Genomic DNA, 24,744 nt, shown 5'->3' on the forward strand with positions numbered 1-24,744 from the left:
CCACATGGCCTACTCCTGCTATGTTCTTGTCCAGCTGACTTCAAAGCATGGTTAAGTAGTTATAGGGGTGGGATTGAAGACAATGAAGTGTAAAGAAAAGGCTTCTGAAATCCCTTGTTTGTTTGGAGTCTAGGGGAGGTTTGGCCTTGTTGTTTGATAAAGCAGAATTGTGACCACCAGCTTCCTCTTCTTTCACAAGATCACAAGACAAGGGAGCAGAAGTAGGCCATTCGGCCCATCGAGTCTGCTCCAAAGAAAAGAAAGGGAAAAAGAAATGAGAAATGGGGGAATGTCCATGCGAAGAAGAAGAAAAACTATTCCTTTCTAGCCCCAATTTCCGGCCTTATCCCCATATCCCTTGATACCTTGACTAATTAGATAACTATCTATCTCCCCCTTAAGTGCCTCCAATGATCTGGCCTCCACTGCTGTATGTGGCAAAGAATTCCATAAATTCACTACCCTCTGGCTAAAGAAATTTCTCCTCAACTCTGTTTTAAACCTGTACCTGCTAATTCTAAGATTGTGCCCTCTGGTCCTGGACTCACCCACCAAGGGAAACAGCTTGGCTACATCTACTCTGTCCAGTCCTTTCAACATTCTAAGTGTTTCTATGAGGTCCCCTCTCATTCTTCTGTACCCCAGTGAGTACAGTCCAAGAGCCGACAAACGCTCATCATATGTAAGCCCTTTCATTCCAGGAATCATCCTCGTAAATCTCCTCTGAAGCCTCTCCAACATTAGCACATCCTTCCTAAGGTATGGGGCCCAAAACTGCATACAGTATTCCAAATGAGGCCTCACTAGTGCCCCGTAGAGCATCATCAACACCTCCCTACTTTTATACACTATACCTCTCGAAATGAATGCCAACATAGCATTCGTTTTCCTTACTGCCGATCTGACCTGGTGGTTAACCTTTAGGGTACCCTGCACGAGTACCCCCAAGTCCCTTTGTACTTCTGTACTTTGAATTTTCTCCCCTTCTAGATAATAATCTGCCCGTTTATTTCTGTTTCCAAAGTGTACAACGGCACATTTCTCAACATTGAATCTCATCTGCCATTTCCTTGCCCATTCTCCTAAACTATCTAGGTCTCTCTGTAATCTTCCTGTCTCCTCAATGCACCCTACTCCTCCACCTATCTTGGTGTCGTCTGCAAACTTAGCCACAAAACCATTTACTCCATCATCCAAATCGTTAACGTACAAAGTAAAAAGAAGCGGCCCCAACACCCACCCTTACGGAACACCACTGGTAACCGGTAGCCAACTAGAACAGGATCCTTTTATTCCCACCCTTTGCTTTCTGCCAACCAGCCAATGCTCCACCCATTCCAATGTCCCACCTGTAATTCCATGAGCTCCCATCTTATTAATCAGCCTCTTGTGCGGCACCTTGTCGAAGGACTTTTGAAAGTCTAACTACACAACATCTACTGCCTCTCCCTTATCCACCCTACCTGAGATTTCCTCAATAAACTTCAATAGGTTGGTCAGGCAGGATCTTCCCTTCACGAAACCATGCTGGCTTGGACCTATCTTGCCTAGCACCTCTAGGTATTCCATAACCTCATCCTTGAGGATCGATTCTAATAACTTGCCCACCACCGATGTCAGACTAATAGGTCTGTAATTTCCTTTATGCTGCCTCCCACCTTTCTTATACAGCGGAACTACATTTGCGACCCTCCAGTCCTCCGGAACCATGCTGGAGTCTATCGATTCCTGGAAAATTATCACCGGTGCTCTCGTAATCTCTAAAGCCACCTCCTTCAGAACCCGGGGATGCACCTCATCCGGTCCGGGAGACTTATCTGTCTTTAGTCCATTTAGCTTTCCTAGCACCTTCTCTCTAGTAATCTTAACTGAATTCAGTTCCATTCCTTGAGATCCCTGACTATCCGGTACATTGCTGATGTCCTCCACAGTGAAGACTGATGCAAAATACTCATTTAGTTCCTCTGCCATCTCTCTGTCATCCATTATAATCTCTCCCGCACCGTTATCGATTGGTCCTATATCAACCCGTGTCTCTCTTTTGCTCTTCATATATTTAAAAAAACTCCTAGTATCCTTTCGAATGTTATCTGCCAACTTCCTTTCATAATTCATCTTTTCTTTCCTAATGACCTTCTTAGTTTCTTCATTCTCGTTGATGATTGAGGCGATTTTTTTTCATTTGAAGATGACATGCCATTGGCTTCACCTTAACTGAAAGATGAAACGTGCGATAGAACTGGATTATCAGAGGTCAACACATACAGCAGCACAGTCATTATCCCCAGGCTGTCGCAGTGCTGATTTTAATTTAGTTCCCTCACTGCTGCCCTATTGATGTGGATGCCAGTGTGTGAAGCAAAATATCACACCAGAAAACACCCTTTGGAAAGAAGGGAAGAAAAGTGTTGGAAGTCATCAAAATTGAAGGTTTTTTTTCAAACGGCCTCCTTTCCAAAAACCTGCTTTGCCATGTTAGAGCCAGTTATGAAGTACAGTAGCAAAGTGGTTATGTTACTGGATTAGTATCCATAGGCCTATAATAATGATCTGGAGACACAAGTTCAAGTCCCACCATTGCAGCTGGGGAATGTAGAGTTATTGTGTAATACAACATGGAAACAGGCCCTTTGGCCCACCAAATTCATGTCGAACACCAAATGCCCATTTACTCTAATCCCATTGTATTCTCCTCATCAACTCTCTCCAGATTCTACCATTCACCAGGGTACCATTACCATTGTACCAGGGACAATTTATAGTGGACAATTAACCTACCAACCTCCACGTCTTTGGGATGTGAGAGGAAACCAGAGCACCTGGAGGAAACCCATGCAGTCACAGAGAGAACACGCAAACTGAACACAGACAGCGCCCGAAGACAGGATTGAACCCGGGATGCTGGTGCTGTGAGGAGTTAATTTATTAAACTGTAGAATAAAAAATATCAGTAACTGTGACCATAAAACTATTGGATTGTTGTAAAAATCCATCTGGTTCACTAATGTCTTTATGAGAAAGGAAGTCTGCTGTCTTACCCTGTCTGGCCTATATATGACTTAAGGCCTGCAGCAATGTAACTGATTAAAGCCACCTACTTCAAGAGGCAATTAGAGATGGGCAATAAATGTCGGCCCTACCAGCAATGCCCACATCCTGAATTCAAAAAAAAGAGGTTGCGTTATTTTGGGTTTATGTTGCAGTGAAGTTTATCATAGCACTGTCTGAATCTTAATTTGTCTCTGTCACTATGGTAAGACTCTAAATATCACCCAGACATTGTTCAGCCAAGTTGAGTTGGCAGTTGGACACTGTTTGTAAATGGATCAGTTTGTCTGAAACTCCTCTTAAAGGATGGAGACCTATTTAAAATAAACAGGGAACTCCTTTGTGTCAATATTAGGTGAAGAATTTTATTGAAGCACACTGCAATATTATCCCACGGTGCCCAATCTACAGCTATAACAGCACGTGCCATGAATTCATTCAGAAAGTTGTGGTCATTTTTGTTTTCCCAGTCATTGCGAAGCAATCCACAATCGCAGAATTACTGAGAAGAAATGAGTATGGGAGGAAATATAATGGGTGGAGGAGTTTGGGGGGGGCAGGTGAAGAAGGCTGTAGCTCACAAGGAGTTTAACATGATGGACAAACGTTCTGTTTCTGCACTTGTGAATCTGTGATTTTCCTTCTGTTAAGAAATTCTTGGTTCAATGAATGCAGGGGCAAGGGCAGAAACTCCTCTTTGGATGCACAATAATGGTTTAAAATTGCTTCAAAACCCACGTACGTCTTTGCTGAAGGCTACACAAGAGCGTGCCCTCCTTATCTGGCACTGGTGGCTAATACAAGAGATGTTTGATTCTTAGGAGACCTTAAACAGTCACTGTCAGGAACTCCTGATCTAACCTCTCGAACCGCTAGGTGTTAGCATACAAATCCATGCTTCACCTGTTTAAAACAGCTACATTTCTTTTATAGCTTTTTAATCTGTCGGAAAAGAGGCAAGACATCAGTAGACTCAACCCCAAGGTACGTTGGACTGAATTATCGTTTCTCTTCAAGCCGTTTGAGTCATTTTAGAATGGCTTCAGCACTGAAGGAGGCCATTCAACTAGCTGAGACTGTACTGGCTTTGTGAAACAGCAATTCAGCTCACCCTTCTCCCTGTAGGCTTGCAAATTCTTTCCTTTCAGATACTTGTTTGTTTTGAAGTCCTTTCAATGTGACTAATGTAGGGTTAAACTGTTGGTAAATGGCCCATAGTTCTGTGTGTTGTCCTGCTCGCTGATGTGGGGATGTCCAACCAAAGCTGTGGGAGCAGGTTGGGAATGGGTGGTGCTGTATGTTTAAAATTCACCACCTGCAGAGGCTTTCGGGATCAACTGTGCAGTGGAGGGGGAGCGTTGAGTTGTGCCAACCAGGAAGTGGCCGTTCTTCCACATGCATCCAGCACAAAATCTGCCCGACACCACCTTTCATAAAGCAGCTATTTCCAATGTCAGTAAGTGCAGATTGAAGTCACAGTGTGACTTTAGTAGTTAACTTACAGACGTGATTCAGAGGCATGACCATAGCACTGTGAAAGTTAAATCCAGTGAACTCCAGAATAAAAAAAAAGCTGGTGTCAGTAAAGAATGCAGTGAAACCACCAGTTTGTTGTTAAAAATCCATCTAGTTCACTAATGTTTATCAGGAAAGGAAATCTGCTGCCTTTACCTGGTCTGGCCCATGTGAGACTCCAGATCTATCAATGTGGTTGATTCTTAATAGCCCTTTGAAGTGACCCAACAATCATTTCAGCTTGGGAGGTGCAATTGGGGATGGGCAGTAAATGCCAGCCTTGCCAGTAATGCTGCCATTGGGAAATGTATAAACAAATAAATAACAACCGTGATATGCTTTGGATTATCAGGTTCAGGACTTTGGCTGGCCTGACCTTCATGCTCCTCCCCTGGACAAGATTTGTGCCATCTGCAAAGCCATGGAGATGTGGCTGAACTCTGACCCCCATCACGTTGTCGTCCTGCACTGTAAGGTGAGCAAGCAGGGGGTGCAGGCAATTCAATCGGGACAGTGAAACCTTCCCGTATTTCCATTGTGCTGCTGAAGATTCCATGTCCCTTTGCATGCTTTGGCCATAGAATGCAGCCTCCCAGCATACACAGGAGGCTCTAGATAAAACATATGAGGGAAATTTAACTATTATGTTGCCAAGCTCCAGGTTTATTCCTAGCAGGCTCGGTTTTATGTGTTCAGTAGGCCTGATGGAAAATGGCCTCAGTTATATAATCCCTACGTTGTTGAAAAGAGGAGGTATATTTCTTTAAGGATGCAGATAAATCTTCACTTGGGGATAGTTTTCGGAAGTAGGATCTGGGTCCTGTTCTGACACTCCAGCTCACTAAAGCCTAGTTCTGGAAGACTTGCTTCAGGACTCCACGTCCTGCCGTTTTGAGTTCTTGCTGCCTGTGGTATAACACAAGTGGCTGTAATATTGTTTCTTCGCCACTGATATAGGCACTTCCATGCTCTCACCTACCCACAGACTTTGTCTGCAGGATAATGCAGGTTTCATTAGTCACTATTTAGGGTTTTCTAAATGATTTCCTATTTAGCATTTGCTGTATAACTGGAGTCTGAAAGGGGGTTTGACTACTTTATTTGTCACCTCACCTAGGCTCTACTGTGCAGATTCCATGACCAGTGCTTGAGTGGTGGACAAATATTCAATTTATCACCACCCGCTTCCCCAACCTTTTATTTTCTCCCCATTTCCCCTGAAGCCATGAACTCTTATTGAAGCAAGCCATCAGCTGCCCTTCCAAATCAAACTCACCCAGGAAGTTATCTTGCACAGCTATTCAACCACATGCTGCGTCATACAATCTGGGTACACCTGCCTCACAATTACACATCACGGACTGGCAATCAGGGGTACTAAATCTGTCTTCTCCTCTCACCTTGGGCCTTTGAATTTAATTAGAGGCTGACTTTTGCTAACCCGAAGTACAGGTGCTGCTTCATCAGTGAGTGAGTGAGTGGCTCACTGGGCAGTGCTTTGCCCTTGAGCATTGGCTCAAGCAGCAGTGAAGTGGTGTGCAGTATGACTTACCAATGGCAGAAGTGCTGGTCTGTCACACCAAATGGCAATGATGGTGGGCCAGGGTGCCACACACTGGTCTAGTGAATATCAGCCCTTCTCACGTTCGTGTCTCAACAGGGCAACAAAGGTCGAACGGGAGTCATCATTGCAGCGTACATGCACTACAGCAAGATCTCTGCGGGGTAAGAGCTACAAGCTTCAACTAAGACCAGACATAGTTAGGGGAGCAGACAGGAGATTCTGTGGACGTGAAAGAGGCTCCTGGATGGTATGTTGCCTTCCGGGTGCCAAGGTCAGGGACATCTCAGATAGGGTCCACAGCATTCTGAAGGGAGAGGGTGAACAGCCAGAAGTCGTGGTACACATTGGTACCAACGACGTAGGTAGAAAAAGGGATGAGGTCCTGAAAAGTGAATATGGGGAACTAGGTAGGAAGCTGAAAAGCTGGACCTCAAGGGTAGTAATCTCTGGATTGCTGCCTGTGCCATGCGCCATTGAGGGTAAGAATAGGTTGATTTGGCAGATGAATGTGTGGCTGAGAAATTGGTGCAGGGGGCAGGGTTTCAGATTTGTGGATCATTGGGATATCTTCTGGGGAAGGTCCAACCTGTACAAAAGGGACGGGTTACACCTGAACTGGAGGGGACTAATATCCTTGCAGGCAAGTTTGCTGGAGCTGTTGGGGAGGGTTTAAACTCATTTGGCAGGTGGATGGGAACCCAAGTGATAGGTCAGAGGAGGGGGCAGTTGGTGTACAAGTTGATGCAGCGTGTAGAGAGGCTGTGAGGAAGGGTAGGCAGTTGAAAGGGCGAAATTGCAGTCAGTTGGATGGGCTGAAGTGTGTCTATTTTAATGCAAGAAGTATCAGGAACAAAGGTGTTGAACTTAGAGCATGTGTCAGTACATGGAACTACGATGTTGTGGCCATTACAGAGACTTGGCTGCCAGAAGGGCAGGAATGGCTGCTGGATGTTCCGGGGTTTAGGTGTTTCAAAAGGGACAGGAATGGAGGTTAAAGAGGTGGGGGAGTGGCTTTGCTAATCAGGGATAATATCACAGCTGCAGAAAGGGAAGACGTCCTGGAGGGATTGTCTACCGACTCAGTGTGGGTGAAGGTCAGAAACAGGAAGGGAGTGATCACTCTATTGGGAGTATTCTACAGACTCCCCAGTAGCAACAGAGACACTGAGGAACAGATTGGGAGGCAGATCTTGGAAAGGTGCAAAGATAACAGGGTTGTGGTCATGGGTGATTTCTACTTCCCTACTATTGGTTGGCACCTCCTTAGTGCAAAAGGTTTGGATGGGGCGGAATTTGTTAGGTGTGTCCAGGAAGGATTCCTGACACAATAAGTAGACAGGACGGCTAAAGGAGAGGCCATTCTGGGTCTGGTACTAGGCAATGAATCTGGTCAGGTGTCAGATCTCTCGGTGGGTGAGCATTTCGGAGACAGTGACCACAGCTCCCTGACCTTTACCCTTGCCTTGGAGAGGGATAGGAGCAGACGATATGGGAACGTATTTAATTGGGGGAGGGGGAATTATGATGCTATTAGGCAGGAATTTAGGAGTGTAAATTGGGAGCAGATGTATTCAGGGAAATACACAATGGAAATGTGGAGGTTGTCTAGAGATCACCTGCATGGGGTTCTGGATAGGTTTGTCCCACCCATTGACGCAGGTAAAGGATGGTAGGGTGAAAGAACCATGGTTGTCAAGAGATGTGGAATATCTAGTGAAGAGGAAGAAAGAAGCTTACTTAAGGTTTAGGAAACAAGGATCAGACAGGGCTGTAGTGAGTTACAAGGTAGCCAGGAAGGAGCTTAGCTAAAAGGGGGGATGAGAGGGCCTTGGGCGAGTATGATTAAAGAAAACCCCAAGGCATTCTACTCATACGTGAAGAACAGGAGGATGACTACAGTGAAGGTAGGACCGATTAGGGATAGAGGAAGAAACATGGGCCTGGAGTCAGAGGAGGTAGGGGAGGTCCTTAATGAATACGTTGCTTCAGTATTCACCTGTGAGAGAGACCTTGACATTTGTGAGGACAGCGTAAGGCAGGCTGATACGCTGGAACATGTCAATGTTAAGAAGGGGGATGTGCTGGAACCTTTGAAAAATATTAGGATAGATAAGTTCCCGGGGCCAGATGGGATATAAGTTAGAGAAGAGATTTCTGAGCCCTTGGTTGATGATCTTTGTGTCCTCACTGGCCACAGGAGTAGTGCCAGATGATTGAAGGATGGCAAATGTTATTCTTTTGTTCAAAAAAGGGAGTAGGGATGACACTGGGAATTTTAGACCAGTGAGTCTTATTTCGGTGGTGGGCAAATTATTGGAAAAGATTCTTAAGGACGGGATTTATGAGCATCTGGAGAAGCATAGTCTGACTCAGGATGGTCAGCATGGCTTTGTGAGGGGCAGGTCATGCCTCACGAGTCTGATTGAATTCTTTGAGGATGTGACAAAACAGATTGATGAGGGTAGAGCAATGGATGTGGTGTGTGATATCAGAGGTAAGTATTTTACACAGAGAGTGGTGGGTGCATGGAACGCACTGCCAGGGGTGCTGGTAGAGGCAGATACAATAGGGACATTTAAGAGACTCTTAGATAGGCACATGGATGATAGAGAAATGGAGGGCTATGTGGGAGGAAAGGGTTAGATAGATCTTAGAATAGGTTAAAAGGTCGACATAACACCGTGGGCCGAAGGGCCTGTATTGTGCTGTAATGATCTATGTTTAGACTCTGGCTTTGCACTGACCTCCTCAGCAATTGCTCCCCTTGCAACCCAGCAGAAAACCACACACAGTTTTGGAATGTGAGAGTCTGGGCAATTCTCAATCTGACAGCATTGAGAGGTTTCTTTGCTGTTATTCAGGCCAGTTAGTGAGGAGTGGGGAGTCCCATTTGCGAGCTCTCATGCAGGAATGCCTCTGTACTGCACTCAATCTGATTATCTGATTATCTGCTCAAGTTTCTGGAGTGGTGCTGAAACCCACATTTGGTTTCGAAGGATTACTTTGTAAAGTATTGCTGAACACATCTTCTTTTTAAAATACAGGGCTGACCAGGCACTCAGTACACTAGCCATGAGGAAGTTCTGCGAGGACAAAGTGGCTCCGGCGATACAACCTTCTCAAACCAGGTGAGGGCTCCACTTTGCACTGAGATAGACCTGCATTTCTAAATGGGGGTGAGGATTTTATGATTTTATAACTTCCCTGGTGCATACATCAGGGCAACTGCAAAACTGCCTAGGTCAGGGGTGTCAATCCGGCACATGTAGACAGCAAATCAGAACCTCTTCAAGCAAGTTCTGCCTCTGATAAAAATAAGGCCATTCTCTTCTATCTTCTGCTGGTGCCACCATTCTTATTACATTTAATGCATTAAGAATTAGCAAACATCTTTTCACTAGCACAGGCATTTCAAGTTCATCCTACAGCGCCCTGCTGTATATGCGTACTGTTGGTGTTCTTTTAAAGAAATGTCAGTGTCAATTTTTGTGACCTATCAGTGACAAACATCTTGAAGGAGTTCTGATTTGTTCTCTACGGGCTCTGGAATGAGAATCCTGACCTGGGTAATTTTGCACTTCCCACAATGCACAAACCAGAGAGGCTTTTAAATATAAAGTTTGTCATCCTTCTCATCTGATAGTGTCGCCTCTCACTGCTTCTCTGTAACCCTCTGAGATCTCAGCACTCCTCCAATTCTGGCTTCTCGATCACCACCAGCTTCTATGGCTTCACCTTTGGCAGCCGTGTCTGGGCCCTGAGTGCTGGAATCCCTTCCCTAAACATCCCCATCTTGCTCTCCTCCATTAAGACCACCCCACAAAACCGCCTTCTCTGATTGAACTTTTAGTCATCTGTTCCAATACCTCTCTATGTGATTTGGTGTCAGATTTTGTCAGATAAAGCTCCTGTGAAGCCCCTTGAGATGTTTATTCTGTTGAAGGTGTCATATAAATCCATGTGTTGTTCCAAGTTCACAAGGGAGGTATAGCTGGCTCTTGGCAAAATTGGCTTGGTTGGGAAGGACATAAGGATCAGCCAGAGGCTCTGACCCCATCACCAGCAGAACAACCACCACCCCTCCTGCCCGCCCCCAATTCTGGAATGTGCATTTGTGAACTGCGGCGAGGACTAGGTTTTAACATATTTGTTATGACCCAGAAGGAGGCCATTCAGCCCACTGAGTCCACGCTAACTCCCAGCAGAGCAATCCCATCAATCCCATTCCCTCTCATCGTACACCCCTGTAGACCTACAACTTATTCTCTCTCAGATGCCCACCAACTCCTCTTTGATTCTTTTGCCAGTAACCCACACTAAGGGATACTTCACAGTAGCCAATAAACCTACCAGCACATCTTTGGGATGAGAGGAAACAGGAGCATCTGGGCAAAGCCCATGTGGTCATGGGGAGAACATGTAAGTTCCACACAGATTGTGCTTGGCTCTGATGCCTCCGCAGTCAAATAACCCATTGTCTCTCCCCCACCCAGGCTCTGCACAGGCATTTTGATGAGCTGCATTCCTCTCGGAGCCATTATGAGAGGAGAGGGAAAAGGAAGATCCTGGCAAGCCCGATTCTGGGGACAGTTTGGAACATATTGACCTTTTGAACCAAAGAGAGGTCAAATAACAGGAGATGGGAATTAAGCCAGAGAGCAAAAATTTTACTGCAAGAGCAGTGGCCAGAGTCAACGTAAGCAGCGCAGAAGCCTGCTGTACTGAAAAGATTTGGGGTAGTAAGGTTCTCAATACACAAAAAGAGTTAAGAGTTTTAGAGCTACGGGAGACAAACATTGCTGCAGGTGGAGCAAACTCTTCAGGCTAGGCTCTCTCAGTGCAGCTTTAAGAGGAGAATGGGAACAATGATAGATGTTTCTGGCTGTTAAGTCCTGCTGTCTTGTTGCTGCAGTCTCTTGCCTTCCCCCGGAATGGCTGTCAATCCAAACTTGGAATCCAGGCTACTCGCTGCATATCTCAGCAGCTGTTGGTGGCCAACTAGTTCTTGGCACCCCCCCTCCCTTTGGTGCATGGTCATTGCCAACCAATCAGAACAGAAGGGGTCCAGTTTGCTTCCATTCACGTCCTGTCCTTCTCAGGATTCTATGCCAACAACAACATCCAACATTTATGTGCCGCCTTAAAAATAGTAAAACATCCCAAGATACTTCCCAGGAAACATTATCAAATGTCTTATTTAAAAATATGACACTAAGCCACACAGGGAGATATCAGGAAGGATGACCGAATGCCTGCTTACAGCATCTTGAGGGAGGAGATAGAGGTGGAAAGATTTAAGGAGGGCATTTCATAGATCCAGGCAGCTGAAGGCATGATAACCATTGGTTGAACAATTAAATTTGGAGTTGGTCAGCAGGCGAGAACTGGAGGAGTGGAGAGATCTCGGAGGGTTATAGGGCAGAGACAGGGAGGGGTGAGACCATGGCAGGATTTGAAGATAAAGATGAGTATTTTAAAACCAAGGCATTATTTAACCAGGAGCCAGTACAGGTCAATGAGCAAGGAGTGATGGCCGAATGGGCTTCAGCCCAAGGGCAGCAGTGTTTTGGGTGACTTCTACGTTATGCAGAGTAAAATGTGGGAGGCTAGAGTGGGAGGTGAGGGTTTTGGCAGCTGATGAGGTAGGGTAGGGGGTGGAGTCGGGCAGTATTAGTTATTGATGGACTATGCTTGAATAAAATGGGGGAAGCCTGGACCATGCTGTTACTGACATGAGCAGTTTGCATGATCTCCCATTGTCCTTTCTTTTAACGCCAGCCCTGACTCACTTATGTGAAGTGGGTTAGGACTGCCGCTGAAATAGTGCACAGAGGCATGTGAATGGCTTATGTGACCCTCTTTCACCGCCACAAAATGGTGTCCAGGCTGAGGTTACAGTGAGTTTTCAGAGCTCTGACTTCACTGTTTTTTCCTCCTGCAGATATATCTATTACTTCAGTGGTCTGCTATCTGGAGCGATAAAAATGAACAGCATGCCTCTGTTCCTGCACCATGTCGTCATCCCTGCTATACCCAGCTTTGAGCCCCATGGAGGTAACTGTTCAGGTAGCATGCATGCAGATCCATTTCTACCCACTTCCATTATCTGCAGAACATACTGTGTACAAGATCTTTTTAATTCTCCCCAGTCAATATCTCTTAACTGCCTTTTGAAATGGCCACTCAGTTCAGGGACCATTAAGGATGGCAATAAATAGCAGGACTTGCCAACCTGCCCACATCCAGGGAACAGATGAATAAAAAAAGCAAAGAATGGGCCATCTATTACTATGTTAAAAACTGTCAAGAAGACTACCAAAGTGTATTGAAGCTCCTCTTGTGATAGCCACCTCAAAGAAAATTATCCAGCTGCATTTAAACTAGTGAAAACAAAGTGTTAATTCAGTTACTGCTGGGAATGCAGACGGTTATGAAGGTGTCCTCATCTCGTCTGAGCCTTCCTTCTAACTGCCACAGAACTCCACTGTCGCCTGGCTTTGAGCTTGTGTCTGGGATTCTGCAGCAGTGGGGCGAGGGGGTGGGAATGGGTTCTGAGGCCAGGAGTGGCAGTGAGCATCTGGCAGGAGTTCAGAGCCTGGGCTGCAATGTGGGTCCCTTTTTGTTAATTTATGAAGATTTATTTATCTTCAGGATGTATGCATCACTGGCATCGCCAACGTTTGATGTCTATTCCTAATTATCCTTGAGAAGGAGGTAGTGAGCCACCTTCTAGAACCACAGCAGTCCTTCTGGTGAAGGTACTCCCTCAATTTGGTAGGATTTAGATCCAACAACAGTAAGTGAATGGAAATGTATTTCCAAGTCAGGATAATGTGTGACTGGGAGCTGATGGTACACCCCTTGCCTCTGTTTCTGGCTGACACTCCCAGTGCAGTACTAATGGCAGGCTGCACTGTTGGTGCTGCTGTTGTTCGAATAAGTTGATAAACTGAGGCCCCATCTGTTCTCTCAGTTGGATACTAAAGATGCTACAGCCCAGTCTCTCAGGAGAGTGCCATCCAGCCTCTGGATGATTCTTAACCCCCAAATGAGCCTTTCTAAAAACATTATATTGTCCAGACTATATTGCAACTTGTGGGATCTCGTTGTGCACAAATTTGCTGTCATGGTTTCTACAGTAGAACAGTGAACACACTTCAAACTGTCCTTTGCTGGGTGTAAAGCACCTTGAAATGTCCTGAAAGGGATGTGAAAGGTGCTATAGATGTGAAAGCCAGGTAAATACATGGCGCAGCACAGAGAAAACAAATGTTGGCAGGACTGTCCTCGGGCCTTGCTAAAGCCACCCACAGTCTGAAAATAGTTAGAACAAAAGCACTCATGAAGCAATCTACTTCCTGCCCTGGATGGCAGAGTTAGTGAGGGTGATTGGACAATTGGATGGCAGAGCAGTTAGATGGATGACCTGTTAGATGGATAACCTGTTGGTTCCACATGTTTATGTTTTGTTTTGCTCTACCACTGTATATTCTGCTTGCATCCTTTTGTCCATTTTGGATGTGGAAGCAAGCTTTCTAAAACAAAATGTTACGTGTTTGTTCCCACTCAAAATTGGCTTCAACCGATGTGGCCAGGTTGGTCTTTAATGTGAAAATACCACCTGTAAAGTGATTGCTCACCCAGGGCTCTCTCATCTTGGCACCGGCCAAGCATCTTGCACCCACTTTGCATTTTCTGGGCAGTCTCGTCAACCACAGAACTAGCAGTGCCAAGAATTGCATGAGGTAAGACGAGATTGTCGCCAGGCTGAGGCTTCCTCACTCACTGCCCTCAATAACGCATGACCCACCCACACAGCAGCTTCAAGACCCATCGTTAGTGTTGTTGTTTGTACCAGCAAAGCACTGAAAGCCAGATAAATACACAGCGCAGCACAGAGAAAACAAGTGTTGGCAGGACTGTCCTCGGGCTTTGCTAAAGCCACCCACAGTCTGAAAATAGTTAGAACAAAAGCACTCATGAAGCAATCTACGTCTTGCCCTGGCTGGCAGAGTTAGTGAGGGTGATTGGACAGTGCAGGTGCTCAGCCCCTCTATACCATTTTGTGTTGGGAACAGGGATGGCAGTGGGTTCTCTCCTGCCTGCCTGCTTTGCAGGTCACCTTGTTGCCACCGCAAGGAAAAGCCTTGAGCAACTCCATGCATGTGGTGTTGCTGCCTGTACTTGAGTCCCTGAGACAGGGAGCAGGTCATTCCCTTGTATGGATCAAGCTGGAAAAGACTGAAGACCTCTCGTGGGTGAGCTAGGAAAGAATCACAATTCACTCCAGCTTCTCAGGCTGGCTCTCCAGCATGAGTGTCACAAGGACAGGCTGGACCTCCGCTTCCACAGATTTCCCCAAAGGGCCAAGCAGAATGCAGAATGTCCCATCAGGACAGAGCAGGGCTTTAGGGGAGGGCCACCACCTGGCAAAGGGTTATTATGGGCATTGGCATCAAACTGGAAGAGGACCAAGCACTCAGCCCCCAAAAGGCAGATGTCAAGCCAATTAAATGGCAGAGCTATTATAGCCAATCAGATTGTAGAGCTGTGAATTCCCATTTCATGGCAGAGATCTCTTAGCCAATCAGAGGGCAAGAATATCAAGGCCAGTTACATTATAAAGGTACTAGGGCCAATTGGATAGCAGAGCAGTTAGATGGATGACTTATTTGCCAGAAGTGAAATAGGAAAAGTGTGTTACGTCTCATTGAGTTAATTGTGGATGCCATGCAATTAGTGGAAATGTCTTCAGAAACATCCCAACCTTTACAGTGCTGCAAGAATACTCCTAATATGGCAACAACCAAGACATCTCAGGCTCCAATAGCTGATCATTCAGTAATATCAGACACTTACAGTAATGTCATATGGAGTTCAACAGAATCCTTGACAACTATTAGCTGCTCCTTGAGTACATCACACAGCGCCACAATCACCCAGCTCCCCATATCTTGACAAGGAATTTAAACAGCTTTCACAGATTAGCATTGATTGGTGACCACTTGTACAGTGCCACTCTCGTTTACTTGGGAATATAGGAAGTTGCTCAACCTCTAGACCTTCTGCAGCACTGAATCTTCCAGACGCTTGCACTATGTTTACTCAGCTCACAAGAACTGCTTAAAATCTCATAACCTCCTGAACCCTGGAAAATTCTTTTTTATTTTCCATTCACAGGCAGAGAAGCACACAGTGGGGTCAAGCTTGCTGTTCTCTGAAACAAAGCCTCCATTTTTCTGTTGATTCCACTCTACCCTCACTCATTTCCATCTTTCTTTCCTTCTGTACTATGGCTGAATCCAACTACTCTGCCAGGCAGCAGGACTTCAGGGGAGGTGGGAAGTAGGCCTGGGGTAAATAGTGAACAATGCATTGTTAATCATTTTCCAATTCCCGAGTTGGTTTCCTTGTGTCTCTCACAAGGTCAATTAACAGCCTCGCTTCTCACTTCTGACGGCTCCACCCATAGACCTCATCAGTGGCCACTCTTGTTTTGAAATGGATGAGGATATGGAACCGCACAACAGCAGGATCAGTTTTGGGTTGTTTCAGCAATGAACCAGCAAAGATAGGTTGAACAGCTTCCTTCTATCCTATTAGCTTCTATGCTTTTACAATCACTTTTGCTTTTGCACAAAGCCCACACTTCATTGCTAAATCTGCCTCCAAGTTCCTGCTTTTCTCTCTCACACCAAACACTCCTTTTCTCTCCCCAATAAATTAACTCTTCAGCACGCTCAGATCATCACATCCAGCTCACATATTTGTTGAAGTTTTTCCAAAGCTTGGTTGCTTGGTGTTACTCTCAGCTCTCCTTTCCTATCTCTCTGATATTCCAAATATGCTATCCCACATATCACATCTCAACAACAGCAACTTGGATTTGCACAATACATTTAACAGAGTACAATGTCCCAAGGTGCTTCACAGCACAATCAAACAAAAATTGATACTGAGCCACAGAAGAAGTTATTGGGGAGGTGATCAGAAGTTTGGCCAAAGAGGTAGAGAGAGGAGGAGAGGTTCAGGGAGGGAATTCCAGGGCTTAGGGCCCAGATAGCCAAAGGCACAGCTGCCAGTGGTGGGATGATCAAAAGATATTTGACTTACGTCTGCACATTTGAACCTTGTGGCCTTGTTACTATGGATTTAAACGTTACAAAGCAATTCCTATTCCAAGTCCTCCAATTGTAAGTGCAGGACTCCTCCCCTCCCTCAGAGTTCTTTCGATTTGCCTTTTTCTGCCTCTTGCTCCTATTGTTGGAGCTTCCCTCAGGACTCTCAGCTTAAGTTAAAGGAGAAACTCTGCTCACTTCCAGTGAGACCCCTGATGCCTGAACTGAACACAATGCCCACTGTTTACAAGAAATTCAGTACCCACTTCACAGGAAGGATGCAGTTGCACTGGAGCAGATGCAGAGGGAATTTATGAGGATGTTGCCAGGATTGGAAAGTTTTAACTATGAGGAAAGATTGTGTTAATTAGGACTGAGGAAAACCTTTATTGAGGAATATAACATTATTAGGGAACAAAATAGAGTAAATACAGGGAACTTTTAAAATCTAAGGAGCATAGATTTAAAATAATAGGAAGGTTAGAGGGGAGGTGAGGAAAATTTTCTGTGTTTGAACTCACTGCCTGCAAGAGTGGGAGAGGCAGAAACCCCTGCTACATTTAAGCAGTGCTGGGATGTGCACTTGAGGTGCTAACCTGTGTGGTGGAATTAGGTTGGGTGGCTCTTTTTTCAACCGTCATGGATATGATGGGCCAAATGGCCTCCTGTGCTGTAACCTTCCTACGGTTTGCGGTCCCCACACAGACTTTAAAACTTTGCATTGCTATGTGGAAACACGGCATAGGCCAAGAGTGGAACAGCATGGAGTTAAGCAGGAGTCTTTGCATCGGCCTGTTTTACAGTGCCAAACTCACAAGCCAGAGTTAGAGCAATTAGGACAGGAAATGGGCGAACTCTTCACACTGATCTAACAACAGAGTGACTAATTCTGGAAGTACAGCTGAATCCTAAACAAGCTCAAGCATTCACATCAGGCCCTGTTGACAACATTGTGTAATGGTTGTCCTTTGGAGTCATTGACCCTTCGGGGGAGTTAGCAGGCTGCAAAATATGTAATTAGATTTTTTTGTGTAAACATGTGGTAAATTTGAACTCAAATCTAAGGAATGTGGAAGAGAAGATGCGTTGCCATGGCGATCTCTAATTCAGGTCAGTTACTCATTTCCATTAATAGCAAAGAAAGATTTATGCAGGGCTTTTCACAACCTTAGGACATCCCAAAGTGCTTCACAGCCATTGAAATAGTTTTGAAGTGTAGTCACTGTTGTAATGTAGGAATCATAGCAGCTAATTTGCACACAGCAAGCTCCCACAAACAGCAATGACTATATCATTGATTTCAGTGATGTTGAGTGTGGGGAAAAACATAGCCCCAGGACATGAGGAAGACTCCCATGCTCTTCTTTGAAACAGCATTGTGGGATCTTTTACACCCACCCAGAAGTGCAGATGGGATGTGCAAAGAGTCCTTCAGAAGGGCTTTGAATTTCCACCTCTGTGGAGAGGCTTGAAGGTCTTCAGTTCCTCTTCTGTATGGATAATGGAAATGAATGAATAATCCTCACAGAGTGCAGAGAGCTTGAGTATTCAAAGGGATAAAGCAGTCACCAGCAAGAGCAAGTTTGGTAATCAGGATAGCCAGGGCACAGTAAAGGGAGGGAAAGGAATACTCATTTAAACTGCATTCATTTCAATGCACGAGGTTTAACAGGTAAGGCAGACAATCTCAGAGTGTGGATTGGCTCTGGGGACTGGGCTGTTATAGCCATAACATAAACATGGCTGAGAGAAGGATGGGACTGACAGCTCAAGATTCCAGGATACAGATGCTTCAGGCGTGACAGAGGTACAGGTAAGCGAGGAGGGGATGTTGCCTTTTTGATAAGGGAGGATGTAACAGCAGTACTCAGAGATGGCATTCAAGGGAGATCATCCAGTGAGGCCATATGGGTAGAACTTAGAAACAAGAAGGGGAGGGTCACTCTAGTGAGGCTGTATTATAGACCACCCCCCCCCCCCCCCCCAAGTAGTCAGCGGGAACTTGAGGAGCAGGTGTGTAGAGAAATTGCTCATTGTTGTAAGAGTAATAGGGTTGTATTAGTGGGAGATTTTAATTTCCCCGGTATTGACTGACCTACCCAGAGTGTTAAGAGCCTGGACAGGGGGGAATTTGTGAAATGTGTCCAGGAAAGTTTCCTGAGTCAGTATATAGAGGGTCCTACTCAGGAGGGTGCAGTACTGTATCTTTTCTTAGGGAAAGAGGCAGGGCAAGTAACTGAAGTGGTAATCAGGGAACTCTTTGGCTCTAGTGACCACTTTATTCTTTTAGTTTTAAGATAGTGATGGAAAAGGATAGGACAGGTCCATAGGTTAGGGTCCTAAGCTGGAGCAGGGCTAATCTGATTAGGAGGAGTCAGCATGGCTTTGTGCGTGGAAAGTCGTGCTTGACGAACCTTTTAGAGTTTTTTCAAAGAGGTAACCAAAAAAGTAGATGAGTGTAGGGCAGTGGATGTCGTATATTTGGACTTTAGAAAGACCTCCGACAAGGTCCCGCGTGGTAGGCTGGTCTGGAAGGTTAGGTCCCATGGAATCCAGGGAGAGCTAGTTAGGTGGATTCAAAATTGGCTCAGAGGTAGGAAGCAGAGGGTGGTGATTGAAGGTGGTTTCTCGGAATGGAGGCCACTGGGATTGGTGTGGGGACCCTTGTTATTCATTATTTATATAAATGATTTGGATGCGAATGCACAAGGCTTGATCAGTAAGTTTGCGGTGGAGGTGTTGATAGTGAAGAAGATTATCGTAGGTTACAGGGGGATGTTGATCAGTTAGGGAAGTGGGCCGAGGAGTGGCAGGTGGATTTCAATACAGTTAAGTGTGAGGTGATGCGTTTTGGAAAGTCAACTCAGCGTAGGACTTATACTATGAATGGTAGGGCACTAGGGAGTGTAATGGAACAGAGGGACCTAGGAGTACAAGTGCATAGTTCGTTGAAAGCGGCGCCACAGGTAGACAGGGTGGTGAAAAAAGCATTTAGCATGCTGGCCTTCATCAGTCAGGGCACTGAGGATAGGAGTTGGGACATTATGTTGCAGTTGTATAAGTTGTTGGTAAAGCCGCACTTGGAGTACTGTGTACGGTTTTGGTCACCTTGTTGTAGGAAAGACGTGGTTAAACTGGAAGGAGTGCAGAAAGGATTCGCAAGGATGTTGCCAGGACTAGAGGGCCTGAGTTATAGGGAGAGGTTGGCCAAGCTGGGTCTTTATTCCTTGGAACGTAGGAGAATGAGGGGGCAACCTTATAGAAGTGTTTAAAACTATGAGAGGCATAGATGAGGTGGATGGTAACAGTCTTTTTCCCAGGGTAGGGGAGTCCAAAAGTAGGGCGCATAGGTTTAGGGTGAGAGGGGAAAGATTTAAAAGGGACCTGAGGGGCACCCAGAGGGTGGTGAGTATATGGAACGAGCTGCCAGAGGAAGTGGTTGAGGCAGGTACAATAGTATCATTTAAGAAGTGCTTGAATAGGTACATAGAGGGATATGAGCCAAATGCAGGAAATTGGGACCAGCTAGGTGGGCACCGTGGTCAGCATGGACTCGTTGGACCAAAGGGCCTGTATCCGTGTTGTATTGCTCTACGACTTTGTGAGAGTGGAGGAAGCCAAGATTTATGGCACTCCTGTTTCTTTTCATGTCCATTTTTGAATTATTCTTCAACTGGAATGTTCAAAAGAAAGGCCAGTTAGAAGGTGGGGAGCCAAATGAAAGCCCCTATGCTGTTTGTTCTTTTTTAATTTACGAGCCAGCATTTTTTGCACTTCCCTAATCAGTCCCTTGAATGGAGCAGCTTGCTAGTTTTGAGGTGAAAGCACCAGGCTTGTGAATGCTTACTTTTCACTGGAGCGATCAGAATGTGGGACTCGCTCCCACTGCAGTTGGTGGAGAAGAGCAGCCCAGGTGCATTTAAGGTGAAGCTTGATAGTATACGAGAGAGAAAGGACTATGCTAATGGGCTGATCGGGGGATTTGGGTGTGGCTCATATTTGGGAGCATCAACGCTGGCATTGACCCATTGGGCTGATTGGCCAGTTTCTGAGATGAACATTCTGCCTACCAGTTGGCAGGAGGGCAGGCAAAAATATGCCGTCGGCAATTTCAGGGTGAAGCTCTTGAGGAGTTCCTGCTTCGGTCCAAAGGGTAGTTAAGGTGCAGGAGACCTACCCCGAACCACTACAAACTTAACCGATCCACAAAGTCCACTGTCCCCTCACGTTTACCTCCCTCAACAAAATCTAAAGCTCCCATTTAATGGACTGAGATGCATCTGCATGTACGAAGCAGGGATGCAGCTTGCTGGCATAGGCTTAAATACGACAAAACATGGGCATTGACAGAAAAGGCCCTACAAATTTCCTGTACAACATTCCCACCCAGCATTGTACTGACTTTCCCTGCAGACCATTCATTCAGCTTTGGCTGTGGGCCTGAGCCTGCGCTGGTTCAAGCAGCGACCACTCCATCTGTTGGATATCAGGTGGCTTTTGCTGATTTTGCCCCTGGTGTAGTCAGGCTCCTTCATGCCTGCAGGGAATTGCAGTCCAAGCAGCACAGCCAGTCCAAAAACAACACAAGGGTTTTCTGTTTACTCAACCTATGTCCGGAACAGTTTGTTCCCCTTGTGTTTTTTCAGGTTTAACCTGCCTGTTTTCAGACTTTGAACTCCCCACTCCCACCATCCTGCAGCCCCAGCTTCAAACCTTCTCCCCTGACCCCTCTGCTAGAGCAACTATTTCTGTGCACATTGTGATTGAATTTTGTCAAAAATCTTAGTGTGCCAGTAACACATTTCCAGATTTCTGTTCTGGGTGTGTAACTTCTGGAAGCATCACTTGTGTAAATTTCTTCCCCATAGAGACTAGTGAGCAGCACAACCCTTGAATATCAGGACAGGCCTTAACTGAAAGGTTGGTCATACCTCTCCGGTGCCTTAAGATGCCTGTGGTAGGTAGTCTAGCTCTCAAAGGAATAGGCCATGCTAAGATGAAACGAGGTACCAGGCCTTCATTACTATTGGCCGATGCTCCCTTTGGTTGCCTCCATCTCTGCAGAGCACAATGCTCGGTTGGGTTTTGTGAGTAAGAGAGTAAAGAATTGGAAGAGCCGTCAAGTCATTTTGAAGTCAGCCATTTTGTACATAGCACAATCTGGCGAGGAATCATCAGGGAAGGACCACACTTTAATGGCATTGACAGAGGGAGTGATGTTGATCTACAAAGGAACTTCTTCAGTTAGTGCTGTGGAACCTTTCACATTCACCAGAACAATTGTACTGGGGCAACACAAGAGACTGCAGATGCTGTAATCTGGAGCAAAAAACAAACTTGGAGGAACTCGGCAGGTCAGGCAGCATCTGTGGAGGCAGAGGGATGGTCAATGCTTTGGGTTGAGACCTATACCAAGGCCTTGGTTAATAGGAAACAGCAGTATTGACCATGCAGGTCTCTTAGTGCTGCAGTGAGGAGCCTGCCTTAACTTGTAGGAAGTTTTGGAGTTTGCCACAGTGATCCCCACGAAACTGTGTGATGACATCTGTCGGCAAAGACAGAGCAAGCTGGGATTCTTACTCATCAAAAAGACTAAAGACTGACCCAATAGAAGTCTTTAAGATTATGGAAGGGTTTGATAGGGCAGACCTTGAGAAACTCTTCCACTCCAGACAGAACGAGGACTATTGATATAAGTGGTTACTGAAGAATTCAGGAAAAACTCTTTTACCCAGACAGGAATGTGCGACTTGCTGCCACAGAGAGTGGCTGAGACAAATGACATGGACAATTTTGGGAGAAGCTGGAGAGACACAAGAGGGTGTAAGGTATAAAACAATCTGGTCATGGGTGAGATGAAGGAGCTAGTATAAATTTGTTGGGCTGATTGGCCTCTCTGTGCTGCAGATATTTTGTAACAAAGAAGTGGCCAGCCAGACTTCTAATGTTCCAGGTTTATTAGTGTTTGGCGAGGGAACATCACTCTCATTGCAACTTCTCCTACCTGGGAGCAGGGAAGGATCCACAAGTAAATCAGATTGCTGGTGACGCTTGGCTACTGGACATGCAGTTTGGGCGTCAGTTGATTGAACAGAGTTGTCTGTTTCCTTCTCCCGAGAGGGTGACCCCGTCTCCAACCTCTCCCCCATTCTTTTTGCTTGTTGTGCTTATCTTTAGATTAAAATGTAGACTATGTCGGACCATGAGAGGCTGGAGATCAACGCATTTCTGTTTAATTACAGGATACCACCCATTCCTGAAGATTTATCAGTCAATGCAACTCGTCTACACTTCAGGCATCTAGTAAGTGACTTATTGCTGAGTGTTTATGTAGACTGCAGACAGGAAATGCTCAAAGAAATGTTTCACAGGGAATGAGAAGACATTCCCTCAACCTCCTTTTAATACAAAAACTATGTACAGTTGCTTTATGTGGATTTGGTTTTAATAGTATCTTAACTCTATCACAACAATTCCTCATCCAGAATAGACACTGCAACTGATCGCCTTGTTCCATCAAAATGTTTTATGGCATTAAGGTGCTTTCTGTCTTAATCTCAGGCTCAAATATATGTAATATCACATCAGCTGTTGAGCTTGGTGGCACTGTGTCTTCAGGCGTCAAGCGCTGGTGCCAAGTTGCGTGCGTGTGTGTGTGAGAGAGAGAGAGAGATTGTCAGTCAAATGGAGCTTTACAAATCCATGTGTCGCATTCTGTTTCCCACAGCAGTGTCCAAGCACCTGGTTGTAAAAAACTGTGCATCTCTGTCGAACCTGCCTTACTGCTGAAGGGAGACATTATGGTGAGTTTGGAACACTCCATTCATTGTTATTAAACACGCTGCTTTCGTTGTTAATATACACTGTTCATTAATCATTGTTTTAATGCCTCTTTTGGTTGATCTTATACTCCATTAATCATTGTTATACACCACTAATTGCTGCGTTAGGGACTTTATCAGTTGCTTTTATACTCCATTAATTATTATTATACACACTCCATTTATCGTTATTATGAAATCCACTGATCATTTTAAACATCGTGCTGTAATCATAACTAAACACACTCCTTTAAACATTATTGTACACTTCATTAATTGTTATTGTACAGGCACCATTAATATTTATTGCACAGGCTATTAATCCTGATTATACAGATGCCCTTAATTATCATTTAATCATTATAATTGTCTCCTTTATTTGCAATACTTGACTCCCACATTAGTTGTTTAATACTGATGTTGTTAATCATTCTGGCAAACATCTTTAAAACTTTTTGAAATGTGTTTGAGGCAAACAGTGCCCCTGGATTGCAAACCTTGATACATCAGGCTCACTGCAAATTTTCCCTTGAGCCTGAGCTTAATGTAAGTCTGCTGAGCTTCGGACGCTAATCCGTTTTGCCAATGTCCTTTGCTGGTTGGGACTCTGGGAAAATGGTTTGGCAGTGTTTGCCTGGCAATGGTACTGGTTATTGATGGAGGTGGAAAAGAGAGTGGCAAACACTGCTGTCTGCATGGTAGGCATGAGCTGTGTTGCAAATACATGATGTTGCTGTGCATCCACGGCTTAGTGGGTACCACGCTCCTTCTGAGTCATAGGTTGTGGATTTGTGTCCTGCTCCAGAGCTTTGAGTAGTGAAATCTCGATTGTGTGGCACTGAGCAAGCACCACACTGTCTGTGTCGGTGGTTTTTGGAACAGTCGTTACCCCAAGGTCCCATCTGCCCTAGAGGGTAGATGTAAAAAATCCCATGGCCATGATTGTGAAGAGTTCTCCCCACTACCCTGTGCAAACATGTATCCCTCAACAACCATCGCTAAAGTAGCTCCTCTGGTCATTATCACAATGCTGTTTGAGAGAGCTAGCTGTGCACAAATTGGCTGCTGCTTTACTTACTCCGCGACCGCATCTAGATTTCAAAAATACTTAATTCTTGGTAAAACATTCTAGGACATCCTGAAAGATGATATAAAATTGCAAGTCTGTTCTTTTAGGTTTAAGAGAAGAATTTTAAAGACAGCAGCAGAACTGGAAGGACAGAGCAAGACATGCACGGCAGGAACTTTCAGTCACATTTGGTGACCAGTACATTTTCATGATACATTAATCACTGGTGTGTGTCTCCTCCTCTACTCCCTCCTCCAAACTAACTTTTTGCCAGCTCCTTTGCCCTCCAAGGTGCAGAGCAGGGAAGGAAGCTATTGTTTTACCCTTCCCTAGCTGGCAGAGCCTTCCCTGAAATGTGCCCAGTTTGTTTGAGTCCACTGCACCTCTGCCCCACAGCCTAATGCCTTCTTGTGGGGGTGCTGGAGGTTGGGTCAGTCTCCTAGACCACGGGTGCCCTGGCCTCATTTGCATATTCTGCCTTCTCAAATCTGAGTTTGCAACCCAGGCTGAGGCTCCACTTGTACCCCTATAACATGGGCACCTGGGCTGCTCAGTGGGCATCTCTAAGAGGGTGTGATGATTTCAGTTGGTGTCTAAAGGAATGGAGGA

The 24,744-nt window shown here is 45.4% G+C and overlaps 1 protein-coding gene across 14 annotated transcripts in view; it reads left to right on the forward strand.

Moving 5' to 3' along the window:
• Positions 1-24,744, forward strand: part of LOC127567065 (tensin-2-like) — a 190,163-nt gene that overhangs the window by 110,654 nt on the left and 54,765 nt on the right. For 12 of the 14 annotated variants that reach the window (XM_052009740.1, XM_052009741.1, XM_052009743.1 and 9 more), the window contains 7 exons: positions 3,982-4,032; positions 4,916-5,038; positions 6,224-6,288; positions 9,172-9,255; positions 12,069-12,193; positions 22,488-22,548; positions 22,973-23,048. In XM_052009740.1, coding sequence (XP_051865700.1) covers positions 3,982-4,032; positions 4,916-5,038; positions 6,224-6,288; positions 9,172-9,255; positions 12,069-12,193; positions 22,488-22,548; positions 22,973-23,048 — 585 coding nt within the window. The remainder of the gene's footprint in view (positions 1-3,981; positions 4,033-4,915; positions 5,039-6,223; positions 6,289-9,171; positions 9,256-12,068; positions 12,194-22,487; positions 22,549-22,972; positions 23,049-24,744) is intronic. The other 2 variants (XM_052009744.1, XM_052009745.1) reach the window with 1 other exon arrangement.

The sequence above is a fragment of the Pristis pectinata genome, chromosome X (assembly GCF_009764475.1).
Source record: "Pristis pectinata isolate sPriPec2 chromosome X, sPriPec2.1.pri, whole genome shotgun sequence".
Lineage (NCBI taxonomy): Eukaryota > Metazoa > Chordata > Chondrichthyes > Rhinopristiformes > Pristidae > Pristis > Pristis pectinata.